This window comes from Eulemur rufifrons, chromosome 4 (genome assembly GCF_041146395.1).
Source record: "Eulemur rufifrons isolate Redbay chromosome 4, OSU_ERuf_1, whole genome shotgun sequence".
Lineage (NCBI taxonomy): Eukaryota > Metazoa > Chordata > Mammalia > Primates > Lemuridae > Eulemur > Eulemur rufifrons.
The window spans coordinates 63,870,270-63,893,545 of NC_090986.1; the positions used below are offsets into that span (position 1 = coordinate 63,870,270).

Genomic DNA, 23,276 nt, shown 5'->3' on the forward strand with positions numbered 1-23,276 from the left:
CAAAGCTATGCTGGTGTGTCAGACGTCCTGCGACTGACTGTTTTGCTTTTTGATCTGATGACAGAAGATGGCCTGCAGATGAACCAACGACATAAGTAGTAGATAATGAAGCTGGCCCGACTGATGAATGGTTGAGAGGAGACTGCAAAGGAGTAATATACCTCTTTCCCATGCCCCAACACAAAGATGAATCACACCGAAGGGTTTCAAGTTACTGAACTAGAACAAAATGCTATGTATGCAGAAAAAAAAGTTGTAGGTCTTTACAGCCATTATCTGCACACACACACACATATTCACTTTTCCATGTTAGTTATTCAGGATAGAAATCATATTAAATTTATACCAATTCCTAGCTATTGGCTTAGTAACCAAGAATCTACATAAAGTTGTAATAATGCATTGATAAAGATAGGATTACATAAAACGTTTACTATATATTGTTACCTTTAATTAGAGTAACTTTTATAATTTTCAAAGTAGTTTCACACACTTTCCACCTCAGTATCACAACTGTAAAAGGTAGTGAGGATAGGTATTTAATATTAACATCTCCAGGTTATAAACGAAGACTCTGAACTCAGAAAGATTAAGGAGCAGCTTTGGTGTCAAAAGGTCAAAAGTTTGTAAAAGAAGCTAAAGGTAGGCTCAGGAATGCTAACTGCTTGTCCAGTGCTCTTTTCAAAATGCATTTTGCAGATGGCTCTCTGTCAGAAAAACGACTTGGGGTTCTCTTGAATGACTTCAAAGCTGACTTCCAGCCTCTGAGATGTGGAGCTGTTAAGGGATAATGAGAGATCCACACAAATGGGCTGATCGTCCTGAAAAAAAAACAATTTGCACAAATGCCTAGCTATGGAAAGGACTGCAGGCAGTACTTCGGCTTCTATATACTTATACACACTGATAAAACATCGGTCTCATCTCTTGACTATATGCTTTGGGAACATCATTAAATAAGCCTGTTTACAGTTTCTTTCAAGAAAATCACAGGAATATGAAAAAGTATCACCCACAATATTGTTTAGAATTTAAATGTACCATAATTTTTCTGTGTTCCAAAAATGTCAGAACAATTCTAAAATGCCAGTTATCAGTCATCCGTTTTCTTTTCAACATTTCCTTTCTTTCTTTCTTTTTTAGCACAAATAGACACTGACAGAAAATTTTCTTCTAAAAGGAAATCTTCTTTCCTGTTTCCTAAAGTGATTTGAAAAATGGGATTTAAAAATATGGATTATAGCAAATTTCATTAATTTTTTCCTTTCAGATTCGTATTTTTCAGAATTTAAGACCAAATACTAATCTAAAATTTTTACATTTAAGCCACATAAGATTACCTTTTCCATTTAAGTAATTTTGCCTTTTTTCAATGAAATAAATACCTTGCCTATATACATAATGCTAAGAATACAGCATAGGCTGACTTTATTATAATAGGGAATGAGTTTAGAAAAATATTTACATATGAAGGTGTTTAACCATTTTATATAAAATATCTTTAATTTGTACGTGTATGGCATTATTTAAATAACTTTTCCACATATGATAGGAATGTAACTTCAAACTCCTGATCAGAGAATCTGCTTACAGATGCACGAGCATTTTTTCTGATTTGGAGTCTCTTTTCTGCAGACATAGACAGAATATGAGCCATAGACTCAGCATAGTCATCTTCAGTCTCAGCCAGAAATCCAGTTATGTCTCCTTCGTGAGGAACAACAATGTCAAGCTTCGGGCCCCCTGAATTGTGTGCGAGGATGACTGTCCCAGCTGCCATACACTCCACAACTCCTGAGAAAGAAAAAAAATCATGTAGTCTTTTAAGTTTTTGAGTGTGTTCCCAAGAACAAGGGTGAGCAGAAACCTTCAAATTTTAAGAGATTCATAAAAAATTTAATTCAATGTCTGTGTGTCTATAAATTTGCTCATTTAACTTTGGTGGTGCAAAATAAAAAAATTTTAAGCTTAGTTTTCAAGTCTTCACGATACTGCCGCTTCATTCTTAATTAAAACAGACAAGTAGGTGGAAGAATAGCCTACAACAAATAGATCTATCATAGATTAATTAAACAAAGTAGAAGACTAGAGAAAGTTAGCAAGGTGGCAGAATATTAATAGGTATTAGATAAAAGGAGTAAAAAGATAACAAAAGCAAAATCTTAAGAGTTCAGATTACATTATTAGCAAAAAAAAAAGAAAATATGCAAAGCACCTTAGTGAGCCATACTATTGCTGGTGGTTATGTTACTGCCCGGATTTCTGGCACATTTGAGACTACTGTATGCCCAATAGTAGTGTTGAACCAAACGGAAGTTGTGGTTACTTTCTGCCAAATGACACAGGTGAGGCTATAAATCCCTCTAGCCAGCCTTTCTTAGCCATAGTCCTAGAATTAAGCCCTTCAGAGAATGATTTAAGTGACTGCTTTCCCAATTTTCTGAAAGATGGTACAGAGCTGATATCATCCTAGATACCACGGAGGGAAGTTAAATCATTCCAACTGTTTATTTAACAGTGGCAAAATCCCTGCAGAACACAGTTGAGCAGCTCAGACTGTACTCTGCTTGAGGATGCAGAGCATGCCCCGGTCCTTTCTCAGAGACTGTCTACCCCTCCTCTCTCCTGTCCCCTTCCATCAGCACTGAAGCACTAGTGTGCCACGCGTTCCTCAGGTGCTGCAGCGGCCTCCCCGGCCATTGTCTCTCCCTACCCCTCTTTTCACAGTGTGGTTTGCACTCACCAACTCCACTTGCTTGCCTCTTAACGCTCAACTTTTGACTTTTTGCTCACAGTCTTTTGCTTCCACTTCTCCCTTGAGACTGCTCTTGAGCAGGTCACCAATGACTGCCTTACCTCTCCCAACATCTGGGTGGCATTGGAATCTGTGCCCTTTGCCTTCTTCCCGAAGCACTGTCTTCCTTGGTTTCTAGGACATGGTGCTTGGCCAGGTTTCCCCCTCCATTTCTTCTCCTGACCACTTCTCAACTGTTCCTGTTCCCTGCATTTTGTACTAGGAGCCTCTTCCCAGGCTGCATGCATCCCCCAGACAATCTTATCCATACCCACGGGGGCTTCGGTAACTACCTGCACAAGGACACTGCCTCGATCTGTAGTACCAGACAGATCCCTCTCCTCCACTTCAGAATCCGCTATACAGCTACCTCCTGGACACGCGCTCACAGGCCCCACAATCCAAACGCTGCAGATTCGAACCCTGGCTCACCAACTGCCTCTGCTTGTGTGTTCCCTCTCTGGGGGCTAGTCAACACCGTTCACACAGCTGCACTACCCAAAGACCCTAGGAGGTCATCTAGGCCTCCTCTTCCTCCCCCATTTAACACATCAGGTTAGCCACCAAGTCCTGTTTAAGACTACCTTGGGATCTCTCGCCATAGCGTTCACCTGCCAAGTTCAGTCCGCCAGCACCTCCCCGCTGGGTTGCTGCAGCAGTCCCACTCCCGCCTTCCCAGCCTTGCTCTCTCTGTCCTCACCAATCCACTCCCCACGTCGTGGCCAGAGTGGACTTTAGGAAACAGCTTTTATTTTTTAATTCTTTTATCTTTTGAGACAGAGTCTTGCTCTGTCACCCTGGCTAAAGTGCGTGGTGTCAGAATAGCTCACCGCAGCCTCAAACTCCTGGGCTCCTGCCTCAGCTTCCTGAGTAGCTGGGACTACAGGTGTGCACCACCACACCTGGCTAATTTTTCTATTTTTTGTAGAGATGGGCTCTTGCTCTTGCTCAGGCTGGTCTCAAACTCCTGAGCTCAAGTGATCCTCCCACCTTGGACTCCCAGAGTACTGGGATTACAGGTGTGAGCCACTGTGGCCGGCCAGAAACAGCTTTTAAATGCAACACTTAACATCCTTCCATCCTTTCCCACTGGCCTAACCTGGCCCAGATCACCTCTCCGTAGTCTTGCCGTCTCCCCTTCAGGCTCTGCCTGCTGACACTCTTGTGCTCGCTCCTGTCACAGTGCTGTTGCCTCTGCTGGAAACTCTACCCTCTTGCCCAGCTACCTTCTCATTATTGTTCAAGTCCCAGCTTGAGTGTCACATCACTTCACTGAGCAACAGTTCCCTGCCCGCTAAGTCCATGGAAGGTGTTTCTCTTTGGTGCTTTCACATCACCTGCACTCTCCTAGCACAGCACTTGGCACGCCGCATAGCACGTGTGGCCTTCCCCAGGGCAGGACGCCTCTGACAGGCAGAACAGCTGCCTTCTCCGTCACATCCCCAGCACCTGCTTGAGTGCCTGGCATAGAGTGAATGCTCAGTGAGTATGTGTGGAAGGAAGCACAGGAGGTCAGAACCCATGCAGAAGGTTGGGTCAACAAGTTCCTGCTCAATGTCTGGGCCAAGTATTCTGCCATTAACTAGGGATAAAAAAGTATAAAAGGGCCAGGGGCAGTGGCTCACACCTATCATCCCAGTACTTTGGGAGGCCAAAGCAGGAGAATCACTTGAGGCCAGGAGTTTAAAACCAGCCTGGGCAACATAGTGAGACCCATCTCTACAAAAATAAAAAAAAAATGAGTCGGGTGAGATGGCGTGCACCTGTAGTCCTAGCTACTCAGGAGGCTGAGGCAGGAGGATCACTTAAGCCCTGGAGTTTGAGATCACAGTGAGCTAGGACTGCACCACTGCACTCAGCCTAGGTGATAGAGCAAGACCCTGTCTCTTAAAAAAAAGTATAATAGAAATTGTAGTCTTAGTATAGGAAACTTCACTTTGTTTTCCTATTTTCCCCTAACAACTAGCAGTGTGAGGCACAAAGTAAGCCTTTGAGAAATATATGCTGACCCAAATTGGACCCAAAGCAGTACTTAATTTTATAACAAAATGCGTGCTCAACAGGAATCAGGATAGAGATAGCAATTTGTGCTAGAATAAACAAGAAAGGCTAACAGGCAAGGAGATTAAAGTTGAACACTTATGGGATTTGGCACAAAGAGAGGGGGCCGATGCAACAATGAGTAATAGAATCAATAAATGACCAAGAGAATTACTGTGAGAAGCCCATCTGGAGACAGCAGTTCTCAACTTCTAATGCACAATGGAATCACTTGAGCAGCTTTATCAAAATAACATCCACCTGGGTCCCGTGCAGCCATTCTGATTTGGCCAAACAGTAGGGACAGGGTACATCTGTAGGAATCTGTACCAGTACATAGATGGGGTTAGATGGGAGACAAGATGTGGCAGCTATGAGCACGGGTATCTAAGTTAGAATCTGACCCTACCACTTACTTACTAAGTGACTAACCTTGTGCAAAAAGCTTTTTATGCCCGAGTTTCCTTATCTATAAAAATGGGAATAATAATTCCTATTAAATAGGGTTTTAGAGAGAGTTAAATTAGATAATACTTGAAAAACCTCAACACAGTGACCTGCACACAGTAAGGGGTCAATAAATATTAGCTGTTATTAACTACTGTCTTACAGGGTCTCAAATGAGGAAAGCAAGGGAAGAGAATCAGGACTTGAGGCAGACTTCCAGAGTATTATTTTACCAAAAGAACCTAAAATGTACATCTTGTGGCATCAAAGAAGTTGTTTAAAGGCCAAACTCACCAATCCCAAAATGCTCATTCCACATGGTATGCAGACCAATTGTTGCTTCAGACAAGTAATTCTTTAATTCATTAAATGGAATGTTTATTTTAAATTCCACATCTTCTTGAACTCCTAAGTCCTCAGACAGCCTTCTCAGTTGGTTTACCCTAAGTTCATCTTCTTTGTTACGACAGCCTCCAATGAGGACAAGTTTAAGAGAAGGAGATGACTCAGCCACCTTATTCAGCAATTTAGCAAAGGCTCTGATCTGCAAAGGATGATTCTTTTCAGGCCTAAACTGGCCAACAGAAACCAGAAGGTGTCCTGGGGTCACCTTCTTCTCATGTAAGGGAATGTCCAGAAATGTCTGCACATCACAAGGTGGATAAACAATGTTTGTGCAATTCCCAACCTTCCACAGGGACAGAATATGCTTCAGTGTCCACGAAGAATTGACCATGACTACGTCACTGCAAGAACCAACAAGTCCATAAGCAAAAGCAAATAAATAGTAGTAGATGAGCTTTACTTTGCTGAGAAATGGATTCTTGGTAATGAAGGCTGCATTATTAAATCCAACATTTTGATTCTTAACTACAGAGAGCATGTCAGTGCTGATAGTGGGATAATGAACATAGCTTCCAACTCGGCAACCCCCTATGTACTTAAACAGAGGAAGTGTGAAAGCGTATCCCATTGAATCGATGTAAATGTCCGGAACACACTGCATCAGAGCTTCCCAGCCAAGAAAAATGGATCCTAGACTTTGGCCCAGCAATGTGAAGTGAGGATAGAGTGAATCTTCCACAAGGTACCGTTTCCTTAAGAAAACAAACTGCACCGGGCGAGTTAATCTGATGTTAAATCTTCTGAAAGCACCTTCTAATATCTGTTGACCACTGACGTTTATGTCGCCGGTATAAACAACATAAACTGCTTCAGGATACCTAAAACAGAATATAATGGTTAGAAATGCTATTAGCTTAGGTTAAAATCAAGCAAAAAGTTGTAGATATTTATTTTCTCACAATCATAAAGAACCTTATTTTTATACTAACAAAATTTTTCCACTGTTTTTCTTTCATTAAATTAGAACTACTTACCTCACCGCCGTTTCCTGAGTCTTCCACTGCCCTATGACTAAAACGTTGGTCCTTCAAATGAGATCTTGTCTTCTAGTTCTTTGCTGTTTCCTCCACTGAGGGTTGCATATAGAGCAGGCATCAACAAAAATTGCTCATTTATGAATGCGACGTTTTCATTTTTAAAAAACAATAAATTTTATGTTGACAATGTTCTCAGTATAAAAATGGTAATAAAATACTCATAAATAAGAGTTAAATTCACCAAATCTACCTTTAGATAGGATCATAATGCTAAAGCATTATTCAATGAGAAATGCAAAAAGGTTTTAAAAGCTAGATCTTTTGCCTGCATCACAATTTGATATATTAGAATGGAAGCATCGAAAAGTATATTCTTTTGACTTTTAATACTTTGGCTTCCCCCTCTGTGTTTATACTTATTCTCTGAGTCATAAAACATTTTTTAAGCATCTAGTATGAGATTCTGGGGATCTGGGGATGAAAGAGTCTTTATCCGCAAGGAGCTCAGTCCAGTGGAAAAAAGAGACATATAAACAAATAACTGCACAACTGTGTGGTATGTATTGATAAAGGTAGCTACAGGGCTCTGTGGTAGCCTAAAGGATGAGAATCTAACTGCTCCTCTCTAGCCACTCTGCCACTCTCCTAGTGACTCTTTATCGAGCAGCCACATGATCCTTTTAAAATGTAAAAACAGACTTATCTCTGGTAGGTTAAAGATGGCCACAAATTCTTTGACACTTTTCCCAATGAGAGGTGGCATCTATGTCCCCTCCCATGGAATAACAGTGGGCTTTCTGGGACTGTTGTGACCAGTAGAATATGGCAGAAGTGTTACCGTGCCAGTTTCTGAACCCAGGCCCTAGAGACTGGCAGCACCTACTTCTTGTCTCTTGGAATGCTCACTCTAGGAGAAGACAGCTGTCATGTAAGGCACCCGACCATCCCAAGACTGCCATGTTGTATGCAAGCCCACTAGTCACATGGAGAGGCTGCTTGGTGAGAGAGTTGCCCCAGAGCCCCTAGCTGTTCCAGTCATCCCAGTCCAGGAACCAGATATATGGGTGAAGAAGCCTTCAGATGCTTCTAGCTCCAGCTGCCATCTGACTGCAACAGTATGATGGACTCCAAACAGGGCACCCCCAAAACTATGTCATAGGACATAGTCAACCCCCAAATTATGAGAAATAATAAAGTCTTGTTTTAAGTCATTAAATTTTGGGGTGATTTTTATGCAGCAGCAGATAATCAGAGAATCATCTCTCTGCTGACAATCTTGATATGGTGTTCCATAACACTTAGAATAAACTCTAAACTCCATCCCCTGCTCACTCAAGTCCTATGTGATCTAGGCCCTGCCTCCCTCTGTAACCTCCCACTCCATGCTCTCCGTTGCTCGCTAGGGTGCAGCCATACTGGCATTCCTTTCTTTGAACAAGCAAAGCTCCAACCTGGCCTTAGGGGAATAGCTGTGGTTGTTGCCTCTGCTCTGAATACTCCTTTCTTGTCTTCACTCTGTCTTTTTATAAGGCAGCCAGGTTAGCATGTGGTTCAGAACTTGGGCTCTAATGCCTCAGTTTCCTCCTCTGTCAAATGAGGGTAAGAGTAATAACCACATAAGGTTGTTATGAGGACTGAGTGGGCTAACAGATGTAACACACTTCAAACAATGCCTGACAATATAATAAGCACTCAGTGAATGCAGCCATTTTTGTCACTTAGATTTCAGTTAAGTGTTGTTATCTCCTCAGAGATTTTTCCCTGCTCACTTAATCCAAAGTAGCAAGGCACTCTTATATTATCCTATTTTAACTTTTTATATAGCACTTCTATTTGGTATTTTTCTTCTTTGCTTATTACCTTGTCTCTCTCAACTGAAATCTAAGGTCCAGGAGAGGACTTGATCTATCTTGTTTATTACTTAATCTCAACTTCTAGAACAGTGCCTGATACATAACAGGTCCCCAAAGTGAAAATGAATAGTGTACTATAGCATATGCTGAGTCAGGAAAGACCTGTGGGAATTAACTGGGGAGAAGAAGGTTATATTTCAGAATAAAAAGAACACTGTATAGAAAGGAAAGGAATCGAGAGAGAGCATGATGCCTTAGGGAGTTGCTCCTACTTCACCATGCTGGAGCAGAGAATATGTGAAGGAACCTGGAGGGATAAGAAACAAAATGTGGCCAGAGCGAGCTGAAAAAGTATCTTCTATGTCATACTAATTATTTAGACTTTTTTCTTGTAGGTACATTAGGAGTAATAGGGGTTGCTGGTGGCTTTGTGTACAGATATCATGATACTTTACCACTGCCCTCAGGAGTTAGATAATCTAGTTAGAGAGACAAAGCTAACGCACAGTTATAAGAAAAGAGCAGTATTCATTAGAGTAGGGAAGGCTTCAGGGAGCTGGTATTGAAGAGAATTCTTTGGAGTTTGGCAGTTACAGAAGATGGCACAGCAAATACAGTGGTGGCGGCTGGAAGCTAGGATAGGCCAAGAAATAGAAATGCATAGCTGAGGGAAGTATGTGTGAAGGCTTTGGAACTGAATGGAGGGTGTGTGCCAGGTAGTAGGGTAACCATAGAAGGATAACAGATTTCCTCATATGATTAAAGAATAATAGAACCTATACTTTACTATGCTTTTTTCTTTCTAAAAGGAAATCATAAATACTTTGGGGATACAGGAGGTGGGGATGAGGAAGCCTAAAACATTAAATGATTTGTAACACCTTCTAACATGGTAATTTAAGACTATACAACTGGTAGTGACATCAAAATTAGAATCAGACAGATGCTTTTAGAGAGATTATTTCTGGTACCACCACTGACTAAAAGTATTCAGGTTTAAAGTGCTGTGCAATACTTGGTGTACTTCTGTTTATTATTTAACCTCTTCTGCATATATTCTCCTAAGGTGACTAGTTATCCCCATTAAATTATGCCATAAAAGGGCACATATTTTCTCCGTCCATTTCTTTATTATATCAGCTAAAATTCAATAAGATCATACAAGGCAGCTGGGCATATGAAAGAAATAGTTTCTTTCTTTCTTTCTTTTTATTTTTTTAAATAGAGATAGGGTCTTGCTTTGTTGCCCAGGCTGGAGTACAGTGGCGTGACCATAGCTCACTGCAGTCTTGAATTCCTGGGCTCAATTGATCCTTCTGCCTCAGCCTCCCAAAATGCTGGGATTATAGGTGTGAGCCACTACACCTGGCAAGAAATATTTTTTTTACTGAAGAACAGTAAAAGGATTTCCTGGATATCAATAAAGTACTAGAGAAAGAGGAATTTCTGGCTAATAATTTTTTAAACAATGGTAACAATATAGCAAATTAACTAAGAAAGATGCATACCTACTTTTTCTGCAGGGCTCTTAAGGCACACCATAAAACTCTTTCTCCTCCTCCACCAGCATTGCAGTACGGATGAAAAAATGCAACCACCATTTCATTTTTCCCATTTCTGCCAGTTGACACGGACTTTTTCTTTCTGTGTAGCAGCAGTCTGATCCCCCAAAGGACAATGACCAAACATATACATAAAGTTCCACATACAATTAGCCCAGGGAAGAATAATGAATAAAAAAACCTGAAATAAGAGGAGAAAATTGAAAATCAATATGACCATTTAAAAAAAAAAGACTACAAATTAAAGTCTACTTTTACATATCTACTTTATATCTATATGTAGCAAAGAGAGAATTGTAGTTTGCAAGTCTGCTAATGAAATACTCAAGTATTAAATTTTTTTCGATTATGAAAATTCTAATGCTACCAAATATCCAATGTTGAAAGTGTAAGTCCCCTTTAATTCCACTCTTCATAGCATGCAATTTCATATACTTTAATGAGCAGCAGAAACCAACAGTGAGCCATCTAACTCTGTGTATACATTAAAGGATTAAAAACAAATCTATTAACCTAAACAAGGCATGATTAGGAATGGCATCCAATTCTCAAAATGACAATATGTAACCCAGAGAAATATTCCACTAGTTAAAAGTTGCATGAGATAGTAAATAATTTTTATTCTCTCATTTCACCTCAAGTAGGGTAAAAGAAATGGAACATAGATTTCTCCAGTTCTATTCTCAGTTCTGCATTTGATCTGTTTATATGACTTAATACCACTACTTTCCCTTCTGTGGCTCTGAATGATCTCTAAAAACCCACTTATGTTCTACTTAATGCACATTAGTAAACTCATTCACAAATTGACTGTTAGAAGGTTCCCTAATACTGTCAGGTGGACTGAAGCTCTGCAAAAGCAAGGACCCAGGCTTGCTCACTATTGTGTCCCCAGTGCCCAGCATAATGCCTTTCAGAGAAGGCATCCAATAAATATTTGACTGAACATACAATTTTATAACCTCTTCAGATGTCTCCTAAGGTGTATATTAAAGTTTCCAGTATGTTTTTCTTTTAGGATTGGCTAATATAGTTGGTACCTAACAATATTTTTTGTACTCTGACTACCCCTTATAAAGGATTTGAGGAACTTATAAGATATAAAAACAACATAACACTAAAACTTAAATACAAAGTCAGGACCAGGGAAAATAGAGTGAAAGATGGTGTGTATGCTGGGTCAAGGCTGATGGGTGACACAGATATGCAGGCTCTAAGTTTGTACATAGTAGTAAACAGCAGATTGGGCTATGGGTTGCTTGCTTAGTGACCAAAGCAAATAGGGGATATACTGTGTAGTTATGTAGTTTTCATAGTCCATAAGTAGAAAAAATATAAATTCTTCAGAGAAATATTTTATTGGTATTTAGTTTTAAAATAAATTTCTCATGTGAGATTTCCTACTGTGAACAAATCTATTACTTGAAGAGGTATTGGACTTGTTAAAATAATTTGACCTCAGGATACCTTTATACTCTTAAAAATTACTGAGGACCCAATACAGCTTTTGTTTATATCTGGGTTTCTCAATCTCAACACTACCCACATTTTGGACTAGAAAATTCTTTGTTGTGGGGGGCTGTCCTATGCATTATAAAATATTTAGTAGCATGTTTGGCTGTGACCCACTAGATGCCAGTAGCACCTTCCCAATGATGACAGTAAAAAATATCTCCAGACATTGCTAAATGCCAAATGTCCTGTGGAGGGCAAAATCACTCCTGGTTGGGAACCAGTGGTTTATACTGATTATATCTACCAATATTTAGCATATTAAAAATGAAAGCAGGCCGGGCGCGGTGGCTCACGCCTGTAATCCTAGCACTCTGGGAGGCCGAGGCGGGCGGATCACTGGAGCTCAGGAGTTCGAGACCAGCCTGAGCAAGAGTGAGACCCCGTCTCTACTAAAAATAGAAAGAAATTATCTGGCCAACTAAAAATATATATAGAAAAAATTAGCCGGGCATGGTGGCGCATGCCTGTAGTCCCAGCTACTCGGGAGGCTGAGGCAGTAGGATCGCTTCAGCCCAGGAGTTTGAGGTTGCTGTGAGGTAGGCTGACGCCACGGCACTCACTCTAGCCCGGGCAACAGAGTGAGACTCTGTCTCAAAAAAAAAAAAAAAAAAAAAAAAATGAAAGCTGAAGAGGTTTTTAAAAATTATGAATTCATGAAAATAACAATAAATCCATTATATGTTAATATATTTTTACATAAAAAACTGTATTTTCCAAACCAAAAAGAGAAATTTAGTAAGAAAGGTGTCAGTGTTTTACATTTTTGCAAATCTCTTTAATGTCTGGCTTAACATTAAGGCAGATAATGGCTTTTCCTCTCTGCTTCTGAATTCAATCTGGAGTATATTTCAATATGTATTTATCTTATGTGTATTTAACTTTTCAGATAGTTAAAGATATTCTTTTATGCTATACCAAATTAGACAAGTTAGGCAATTTCATAATGGTCAGTTGGAACACAGAATCTGAAAAACCTATCAACATCCTTTTCATATTGTTAGTTAAAATCCATGGGTCTGTCTTGTACTTTGGATGGATCTTTTACCCATGATTTTGTAACATCATGACCTGATAATCAGTCATTCGTTCAAGTAAAAATGGCGTGTCATTAAAAAAAAGTGTCTAATTTAGCTTGCAACTTAGACAATCATATAAGGTTTTCCTTGAGACAGCCATCATATTTCATTCAGTATGGAGAAGTGCTTTATGTATACTCTCATTTTGTTATGAAGTATATTAAAAAGATATGTACTCAAGGGGCCGAGATTTAACACAATTAATAATTTTTACTGTTTCATCAAGGACATTCCCTTAAGTAAACATGGCTTTAGTAAGTGATAGTGGTGAAAAACAGAATGAATATTAGTGCAGTTTGGTGTCAGTGTCTTCATCCGTGCTACGGCAGTTTTATCCACTATTACTTTCGCACTGATCAATACAGTAAAAAAAGCAAATGTTTCCTCAATATTATTATAAAGACATTTTTGACCTTGAGAAACCACTGAAAGGGTCTTAGGGACTTGCATGGGTCCACGGAACACACTTTTAGAACTACTGCCTTAAAAGACGAACAGAGTTTGAAAGAAGTGGTAAGATTTGTCATTTATTTAACATTTGGAATATGAGTTCATAAAAGCAACACTATATGGGACAGTTTGTTTTCCCAGGACAAGCTTTCAAAAGCCCATTTTATTTAAAATGTAGCTGACCCATAGGATCTAAAGGTTTTTTATGACAATTCTATCAAATGATTTAGGTGGAAAAATCATGATAGGCTTTTCAAATTGAACTATTCCAGTCCTTTGAATATGGTTAGTTTCAAAGATACACTTAAAGGTTCTATAAATAAATTTATTAAACTACCCCACAGTATTTGCACATCAAAATTACCCATTTTAGAATATGCTTAAATATAACTAAAATATGTACTATTTTTTTTTTTTTTTTTTTTGAGACAGAGTCTCACTCTGTTGCCCAGGCTAGAGTGAGTGCCGTGGCGTCAGCCTAGCTCACAGCAACCTCAAACTCCTGAGCTCAAGCGATCCTCCTGTCTCAGCCTCCCGAGTAGCTGGGACTACAGGCATGCGCCACCATGCCCGGCTAATTTTTTCTATATATATTTTTAGCTGTCCATATAATTTCTTTCTATTTTTAGTAGAGGTGGGGTCTCGCTCTTGCTCAGGCTGGTCTCGAACTCCTGAGCTCAAACGATCCGCCCACCTCGGCCTCCCAGAGTGCTAGGATTACAGGCGCGAGCCACCGCGCCCGGCCTAAAATATGTACTATTAAATAATGTTTACCCATATTTGAACACAAGGTTTTAAAGAGACAACTCTTATCAACAATGAGTCATTTGTTCAGCAAATTTATTTAGCCATTATAATGTAAAGGACTGAGTCAGAAATATTTCCATTTGGCAGGAAGAACAAAAAGGCTCTGAGAATAGAGTTTCCCATTTAGAATGTCTTAAATAATGATCCTAGAACTTGAAGTAGAGGGGACATAAATGAAGAAGAAATACCTGAACTTCGGAGAGAATATATATGTACATACATACCTCTATTCAGGAAGCTATGGTGTTAACTATAAATTTTCAACCTGAACAAAAATATGTGGGTGTTAAAAGAACTAGGTAGGTAGAATACACGAGGCTTTCTGTTTTATTAGTTTAGGGCAAGGCATTTAAAATGCAGCAGTATTACAACAACAAAGGTGAAAAAATATGTGGGAGTTTTTTCACCAAAATGTTAACAGTGAATAACTCCGGATGGTAGCATTCCTGGAGACTTTTCTTTTTGCTTATCTATTTCCTAACTTTTCTAGAAGAAACAGTGTATTTATTATCTATGTAATAAAAATAAAGGTAATATTTTATATAACTATTCTTACATTAGTAAGAATAAATCGATGGATGATAAAGCAGCAGAGAATTCAACATAAGCTTTATATTTAAGTGACGTGTTAACCATAGCAGTTTTGGTGAGTTAAAGTGGAGAAACTAAGAGATGACAAGGAAGGTCCGGTTTCTTCTTTACCGAAAAGAGAGACATGATTGGGAAATCTCTCGTGGTTCAATCGCAAAGGAAAATGAGGAATGGATATGAACAATTTATGACAGACTAATTGGAGTGTGAAGAAGAGAAAGAAAAACTGAAGCAGGGAGGGAAACTAAACCCCTCAGCCAGCAGTGAGGCAGGTGAAAAAAAGGCGGTACACTGAATCTTTAATACCTAGTCTGCTCAAGCCTATATCGAGGACTCCCCCGGAAGGGAGACGAAGACTGCTCATTGGCTTGAGAAAATGACTTAAATTCAGGACAAGGAAGGCCATTCCCCCTAAACTTTAGCTACACTGGACGGGTAAGTGCCAGCACGGAACAAAAAACGCCTCTAAGCCCGCACCACCGGCTCCTCACCTCAACAACTCGCACAAGCACCAGCCACTTTCGGCGGCCGCCATCTTCCGCCGACCCCCGAACTCAGGAAACGCTTCATCGTTCCTCTTCTCTATTGGCTCCTGAGAAAGGGTGCGGCTCTTATTCCCGCCCTCACGGACCAACTTTGCGTTCCAATTGGTTGCTGGTAGCAGCTTCCCACGGCCTTCCAGCCAATAGAATCTACAGAGGCGTAGACAACTTTTTCGTCGTGGCGCACATGGGTCCCGCCCCCTTGGGCAGGACCGTAGTGGGAGTTGGGCTGGGGAGGGCGTGGCCTGTGATGGACAGCTGGTGCTCCCGCCTTCGGCCCCCTCCTCCACTGGAAGCCCCTACTCGGGCGCCCCCGCCCCCGGCGCGCGGTCCGCCGCCAGTTGAAGGCCAATGGCTGGCCCTTGCGCATTACGGGTCGATTTTCCCCGTGCGGAGTTCACTCTCGCCGCGGTCGCTGCGCTTGGGACCCGCGGCGCCCTGCATCCTGGCGCAGAGCCCGAGGGGTGGCTGCGCGGAGCAGACCCGACGCAGTGCCACAGCACACGTTGCCCCCAGACGGTGGGCGAGCCCTGGGCGCTCCAGCTCCGGCCCGGGTCGGCACCGCTTGCTCGCCCTCCCTGCCTCACCAGCACACGCCTGAGATCCGAGGACCGACTCGCAAGCGCACCAGCCCGAGGTAACGGAGACCGCGGAGGGAGGACGGTCCCCGATCTGCGGTGCCGGCTCTGCTGGGGACACTGAGGCACCGGTCCGGCAGCACCTTCTGCGCGGGCACCGCCAGGCCCCCGCTCCGAGGCCCGCGCTCTCATCCCCGCGCCCCCGAAGTCAGGGGCACGGCGGCGCGCAACTTTGAATCACTCGCTGGGGGGCGGCTGCGGATTCCCTAGACCTAACGAAGGGGCGGGTTCCCGGAGCCCTCCTTGGATCTGAGCCGAGCCGCACAGATGCCCCCACACCCCTTTCTCCTGCTCTCCCTAGGTTTTAACACCGCGCTTCTCCTCCGCTACCCAAGTGACCTTTGGGCTGTCGGCCGGATCGCAGAAGAATCTGGTGTCTGCGGGGGACGATGCCTGAGCAGGAGAGACAGATTACAGCGAGAGAAGGGGCCAGCCGGAAAGTAAGTTTCCTTCCCACATTCGGTCCTTACTCGGCTCCCGGCGCTGCGCAGGGAAGGCCGAGAGCGAGAGCCCCGGCTCCAGGGAGTCGCGGTTTGGGAGAAAAGCACCTTTTAGAAAGGACGTGCTGTGAACTGGTGTTCAGGAACAATTGAAAACCCAGCACTTTTTTATTCATCTTCTTGCCGTTAAGGGGTCTGATGCTGGAGAGGTAAAGTGGGCGTCGAGTTGTGTGTTAGAGCCCTAACTGCGCAAAACAACAAAAGTAGTTACTTGGGGAAGTTATTCAGAGTCTGGTGCCTGGACCCCTTTATGGTATATTTAGGTCCTGGAACTTTTTTTTTTTTAAGTAAGTATTTTTAATTCATTTTAATTATACAAATAATACGTTAATGTGGCCACTTAAAATGCAGAGATGATAGAAATACTTAGCATGAAAAGCAGATATATTTTCTAGACGTTTTGTATTCTTGTACATATGCCTTCATTCAGCTAGTATTTAACGAGAACTTAACTGTGTTTCAGGCACAGTGTTGAAGCGTTGTTACAGTGGTTAACAAGATACATGTCTATCTATGTAAATATGTACACATACTCAGAAATCTTTAGGTTTTGTTTGTGTGTGGTTTTAAAATTTTCATTTTACCTAAATCAGATAACATGGGGTGTATTCTCCAACTTTTTTTCAATTTAACAATATCTTTTAGAGATTGTTTCACGAAGTGCGTGTCTTAGTCTAACCTCTACACAGTATGGATGCAACATAGTTTATTTCTCTGTGGGTGGACATTCTGGTTGCTGCTTGTTTTTGTCTCTCTCACAGGTGGACATGCTTGTACATGATTTTTAATGCTGACACTTCAGTATTTCTTCAGGGTAGACACCTGGGCCTTGGTGTCCACCTAGGCTTCACAGAAGGGTAGGCTATTCCTTTTCCACAGATTTTTGAAATTAATTCAACGACCTTGAGTGCCCGTTAGTAGTGAGATTCCTCTTGGCTCTGGTGGTATAGAAAAGAAAGATAAGTGGATTAATGGAGGGGCAGAGAGAGGCTGGTGAGTAGAGGATTCTTGCAGTGTGATGATGACTCTGCATTCCATAGGGTTGTGAAGAGAGCACTAGTCTGGAAGGCGTGGCTAGTGTGGAGGAGACACTTTCAACTCCCTGCAGTGTCCCCAGCTAAAGAAAAAAATCCTTATCCTTCCAGATCAAGCTCAAGACCTGCCTCCTCCTTGAAACCTGTAACTGCCCCTGCCCGTGTTAACCTCGCTTTCTTCTGGGTTCCTTTGATGATAGCATTGGCCAACATTATTGAGCTTACTTTGTGCTAGGCATTGTATTAAGGATTTTGTATCTCTCTCATTTAATCACAACACCCTTTGTTGTAGGTGTTATATCTTGTTATTACCATTTATTCAACAAATATTTTTTTTGAGTGCTGTGTGCCAGGCACTGGGGCTCTAGGTAAAACCAAGACCCTGCCCTCAGGAATTTACATCCTAATGGGAAATACAGGAAAAAGGGTAAACAAGTAAGTAGGATAGGGGCCAAGGGAAAACTTCCCCTTCATGCTCTGAAGGTTCATTGAAAAATCACCTGATATAAGGTAGGCTAATGGGAGAGAAGGCATATAAATTTATTAATGTGCCAAGGGAGTCTTACAAAATAGGATCTAAAAGAAAGGCAAAGTGGTTGCCACTTTTATACCATCTTGAGGTTACAGAAAGAATGGGGGCTTGAGGCATGACCAAAACCAGGTTATGGTGGTAAATCAGGTTATGGGAGGGAGAGAAAGGGTGGCCTGGCTAGCAAAGGTGGTCTCATTATCTAGATGAAACCTCACAGGTGGCCCTCCTGAGAGAGATTAAATATTTCTTTCAGATCTTAAACTGTCAGACTCTCAGTTAATCTTTCCTAGACCCAGACAAAAGGAGGCCTCTGAGAAAGCCTGGCTGTATCAACGCAGATTCTCTACAGATGCAAATGTCTCCCCACGAAAGACAGCTTTGTAGGACTACTTCTGTCTCCAGGCCTTCTGAACAGCCATCTCAAAATATGTCAAAGAAGTATATATGAGGGTGAAATATTTTGGTTTTCTTCTATAGTGTTATTTCAGGTACTGGTAAGTGCTAGGGAGAAAATAAAGCAGGATGAGAAGCTAAGGAATGACAGGGGTGGGGAACAAGATGCTGTTTTAAGTAGGTGGTCAGGGAATGATTTCTCTGGGAGGGTAAGATTTGAGTAGAGACCTGAATAACTCAGATTTCAGGGACATGTTCTAAGTTGAAGAAGCAGAAAGTGGTTAAAAGTCCTAAGGCTGAAGTGTGATAATAAATACCTGTTTAGTCTTTGTCCCAGGTTCCTGACATAGCTTCTAAAACCCGTGGAATTTCCTAAGTCATAATGATGGGAGCATCTTTTGTTATTCATAACAAGCTCCTTTCCCCTTACCTCAGTTTCTGCTAATGAGGCTGGCTCTTGATGGGCCTCTAGATAGCTTCCAGATCGGGGCTGGTTGCCAGAGAAACCAACCATGTGATTGAGGATTAGAACTTTAGCCCCATCCCGCAACCTCTGGGCAGGTGATAGGAGCTGGAGTTAGTTGGAGCTAATCACCAATGGCCAGTGATTTAATCAAGTGTGCCTGCAGAATGGAACCTCCATAAAATCCCTACATGATGGGTTTGGAGAAGGGGTTTGGAGAGCTTCTGGGTGGGCGAACACATTGAGTTGCTGGGGGGTGGGTGGCATGTCCAGAGAGGGTGTGGAAGCTTCTTCAACCCCCCCTCCCCATCCCTTGCTCTGTTTCTTCCATTTGGCCTTTCCTTAGTTGTATCCTTTATAATAAACTGATGGTGGTAAATAAAGCGCTTTTCTGACTTCTGTGAGCTGCTCTAGCAAATTGTCTAACCTGAGGAGGGGGTTGTAGGAACCCCCTGACTTTATAGCCAGTTAGTCCGAAGGAGGGGTGGGCCAGACTTGGCAACTGGTGTCTGGAGAGCGAGCGGTTCTGTGGGACTGAGCCGGGACCCTGTGGATCTGTGCTAACTTTGAGTAATCAGGGTCAGAATTGAATTGAATTATAGGGCACCCAGTTGGTGGAGAGTGGAGAATTGGGTGGTGTGAAGAAAAACCCTACATGTTTGATGTCAGAAGCATCATGAGTAGAAACAGTAGAGAAGGAGTGACTTTAGTGTTTGAGGAACAATAAGAAAGCCAAGCCAGAGTGGCCAGAGCAGAGGGAGGGAGGGTGGATTGGTAGAACATGACACCAGAGTTTATCATCACTTTATATATGGGGAAACTGAGGCAGAGAGAAGTTAAGTAACTTGTCCAAGTTACCTTGCTGACAAGTGGCAGATCTAGAATTGAGTCCTAGCCAGTCCTGTCTGACTTTCTCAGGTACGTATTATTTTCCAAACTTACTTGACAGTTGGTTATACCACCTGGGATGATTATTTAAACTAGTGAATATAGCTTTTATTTGCAACTCTGTGCTTCTTGAATGTGGGGACCAGGTTTGTACTGCTGAAAAAATATTTTCCACAGGATATAATAGATGCATTGCAGTTGTCCTTGAATGAATGAATCAGACTGTGATTTCCTTACTTTGTTTTCTCTTCAGAGGCCTCTCTGTGGGGCAGTAGTGACCAGGTGACCTGGGTCATTTGACCTTCAGTCCACAAACATGGAGCACTTTCTGTTTGCCTGGTATTGGGCCAAACAGGGGGATGCAAAGATGAAGAGAGGTGAGCCCTGTGCTTGAAAGGTGCTGGGCCAGAGGTGTCCACACAACACAGCACCCATAGGCAAGAATGATCTGCCCCTCCTGGGCGGAAGGGGCACAAAAAGGAAATTAAGAGGAGGTGGTGCTCTCGTGGGTCTTGCAGGAAGAGCCAAGGCTGGGCACACATAGTAGTGCAGAGAGAAAGGCGTTAGAGGCAGAGACCAGCATGTGCAAAGGTCCAGAGGACTGGAAATGGACAGGTGCATTTAGGGGGCTGTGAGGGGGTTGGCAAGCCTGGAAGAGTGATTGTGGAAGACCCTGTTTATCAGGCTAGGAGTTTGGACTTTACCCCAGGGGCTGGAGACCGTGAGTGTAGGAAAACTGCCTGAGGCACTCCTGCCAGGAGAAGGGCGGACTGGGCAGGGAGCTGCTGGGAGACCAGCTGGAGGCTGTTGAAAATGGTCATCTCCATCCCGACAGAGGGTGGCTGAAAAGACTGAAAAAGAACTGGAAGTTGACTGTTCTATCCTGATTTGTGGTGGAATTGTCTTCTCAGTAGAGAAACTAAGCTGTCCAGATTCAACTGTCAGAGGCCAGTAGTAGTCCTAACAGCAGAAACACAAAGTGCAGCTGGTGCCTGTGTAGCTGGGTGATAAGCTAAGGGAGTTCGAGAGCTGGATTTTAAATGCTTCTTTACTGGACACACATTTTCCTCTGAATGGGAAGGATGGAGACTGCCCAGTGACGTGGTCACTACTCACTGATGCCACAGCGTGGGTATCAAGGAGGTATCCACTTCAGCCTTATTTTTATGTGGAGGAGAAAATTGGAATCATTGCCAAGTGAAATTCTGAAATGTCTGTGGCTTTTTTTTTGGTTCAGACTTTTTTTTTTTAAGACTAAGTTAAAAGAGAAAATCTGAGCAGATCAAAGGTAAATGAAATAGAGGGCAAAGCAAGGAGTGACTTATTGTGATGTAACTAACATAGCAAATTTGACTTTTAAAACACCAGGAATTGTGAAATCTGTCATTTTAGAACATATCAGTTTTGTTGGAACCAGAAAATCAGGTAAGCGTGTGGTTGGTGCTGCCAGCAATTTCTAGTTTTTAATCTCAGTTGTGCCTTCAAATGCCTTTTACTTGTTCTTTGTCAACTTCCTGTGATTCTTGCAAGCCTTCACTACTTGCAGGCCCTCTGCTCAGTCTCTGCTGTCCCTTATTCTCAGCAGGTGCTCTGACTCCTTGCCTCAAGGAAATTGACGCCATTGGGTCTGCTTTTTGTCAGCTTTCTGCCTAGCTCTACCCACCTTCTCTCCAAATTTTACTTAGACCTACAACCTGGTTATTTTCTTATTTAAAAAACTTTTTGGAGAGGTGGGGTCTGCCTGTATTGCCCAGGCTGGTCTCAAACTCCTGGCCTCAAGCAGTCCTCCTGCCGGGGCCTTCCAAAGTCCTGGGATTACAGGTATGGGCCTCCACCTGGCCTAAGACCTGTTTTTATCTCCTTATCTCTAGAATCAGAGGATGGGCCTGCCTTCTTTTCAGGGTCATCCCCATTACCAGTGTCTTTGTCCCCTTCCTCTCTACTTGCTCTGGAGCTTTTATTGGTCATGTCTTCTCTTCACCTGCAGTCTTTCCCTTTCTCTGCAGGCTTCTCCCCTTCTGCCTGTGAAGCCATCCAGTTTGCTTTCATTCTAAAATCTCTCTCATTACCTGTGTCTCCCACTAGGGTTTATACTATTTCTCTCCTCCCTCTCTTCCTCATTTTCTAGAAAGAATAGTCTTCACTTATTTGTTTCTATTCCTCCATTCATTTTAAGGTTTTTCCTTTGTTATTTTATCAGTTTATTGGCTATGAAAGATATATGTGTGTGTGTGTGTGTGTGTGTATGTATATATTATTATAAAGCATAATTATATAAAGCAGCAGTCCCCAGCCTTTTTGGCACCAGGGACCGGTTTCATGGAAGACAATTTTTCCATGATGGGGGTGGGAGTAGGAGGGAGGAGGCAGAGGCTGCGGTGTGGCCTGGTTCCAAACAGGCCACTCTGCAGCTGGTAATGGGGGGTGGGTTGGGGTTGGGGACCACAGACATAGAGGACACCTGGGAATCCCTACCTGACCCAAGAACAAGATCATTACCAGTGCCATGGCATCCACCAGCTGCTCCTTCGGCATCTTTTTGCGTGACCCATAGAAGTGCCCACTACAGAGGTAACAACCATCCTCGGTTTTGTGTTTGTTGTAAGCCAGGTTTTTATTTTTTATTTTTGTAAAGTTTTCCACATATATATGAATCCTTAAGCAATACATTATTTAGTTTTGCTTGTTTGTGAGCTTTATAAAAATTATATTGTAGTGTGTTTAGTCTTAAAGGACTAGCTTTTCTCACTTGAATCTTACGTTTCTAAGATTCATTGCTGTGTTATATGCCATTGTGGCTACATAGCACGCTTTATCCTGTCTCCTTGGAGCATATTGGGTGGTTTGTGGTTTTTGCAGTTACAAGCAGCAGCTCTGCCATGAACATTCTTATTTGTGTCTCTTGGTGCACAAGGACAGTTTATCAGTGCTTTGCTCAGTGTCCTCTGGTGTTGCTTTCACCACTGTCCTGAATCCTCTCTTGTTTAGGTTTCCATGAATGCCAAGGGCATATCCTCCCCAACCCTTATTTTAATGGCTTCTGCCATATTTTGAATGTTTTTGTTCCTCTAAAATTTAGATTCCTAAGGCAACTGTATTAAGAGATATGGCCCTCATGAATGGGATTAGGTGTCCTTATGAAAGGGCTTGATGGAGAGAGTTTGCCCCTTTTTGTCCCTTCCACCATGTGAGGACACAGTGTTCCTCCCCTTTGGTGCTGTGGCAACAAGACTGCACCGTAAAGCAGAGAGTAGCCCTTACCAGAGACTGCCTGGCCTGCCAGCACCTTGATTGTGTATTTCCCAGCCTCCAGAACTGAGAAATAAAATGCCATTGTTTATAAATTACCTGGTCTGTGGTATTTTTGTTATAGCCGTGCAAATGGACTAAGAAATTGGTTCTGCGAAATTGAGGTGTTGCTATAACAAGTACCTGAAAATGTGGAAGTAGCTCTGGAACTGGAGAAAGGGTAGAGGCTAGAAGAGTGTGGAGTACTAGGAAAAGCCTAGATGGTTATGAATGACGTGCTAAGGGTGATTCTGATGAAGGCTCAGAAGAAGAGGAGAGCTGTAGACAGAGCCTGAATCTTCTTGGAAATTGCTTAAGTGATCATGATCACAATGGTGATAGAAATATGGACAGTAAAGATCATTCTGATGAGGTCTTAGACAGAAATGAGAAATACTTTACTGGAAACTAGAGGAAAGGCCATCCTTGTTATAAAGTGGCAAAGAACTTGGGTGAATTGTGTCCGTGTCCTAATGTTTTG

General features: G+C 42.3%; 2 protein-coding genes across 5 annotated transcripts in view; one reads left to right on the forward strand and one right to left on the reverse strand.

Annotated features, from left to right (window-relative positions):
- Positions 1 to 1,359: 1,359 nt before the first annotated feature.
- On the reverse strand, positions 1,360 to 15,052 carry ALG11 (ALG11 alpha-1,2-mannosyltransferase). The gene is made up of 4 exons (XM_069467252.1): positions 15,009 to 15,052; positions 10,029 to 10,259; positions 5,576 to 6,504; positions 1,360 to 1,794 (listed from the first exon to the last, which is right to left on the reverse strand). Exons 1-4 carry the CDS (start codon positions 15,050 to 15,052, stop codon positions 1,523 to 1,525), a joined length of 1,476 nt encoding a protein of 491 aa, XP_069323353.1. The 3' UTR covers positions 1,360 to 1,522.
- Positions 15,053 to 15,413: 361 nt separating this feature from the next.
- The window catches only part of ATP7B (ATPase copper transporting beta), a 65,824-nt gene continuing 57,961 nt past the window's right edge, over positions 15,414 to 23,276 (forward strand). For 2 of the 4 annotated variants that reach the window (XM_069467692.1, XM_069467693.1), the window contains exons 1-2: positions 15,414 to 15,696; positions 15,999 to 16,137. In XM_069467692.1, coding sequence (XP_069323793.1) covers positions 16,087 to 16,137 — 51 coding nt within the window. In that variant the 5' untranslated portion in view covers positions 15,414 to 15,696; positions 15,999 to 16,086. Of the gene's footprint in view, positions 15,697 to 15,971; positions 16,138 to 23,276 lie in introns of those variants that run through there. The other 2 variants (XM_069467697.1, XM_069467696.1) reach the window with 1 other exon arrangement.

Excerpts from the sequence above, each read along its gene's own strand:
- ALG11 (XM_069467252.1), bottom strand. The coding sequence starts at position 15,052 with ATGGCGGCCGCCGAAAGTGGCTGGTGCTTGTGCGAGTTGTTGAG. Across the intron at positions 6,505-10,028 it reads TTAAGAGCCCTGCAGAAAAA|GTATCCTGAAGCAGTTTATG; the intron begins GTAGGTATGCAT and ends ATTCTGTTTTAG. Across the intron at positions 1,795-5,575 it reads GAATGAGCATTTTGGGATTG|GAGTTGTGGAGTGTATGGCA; the intron begins GTGAGTTTGGCC and ends TTTCTTTCTCAG.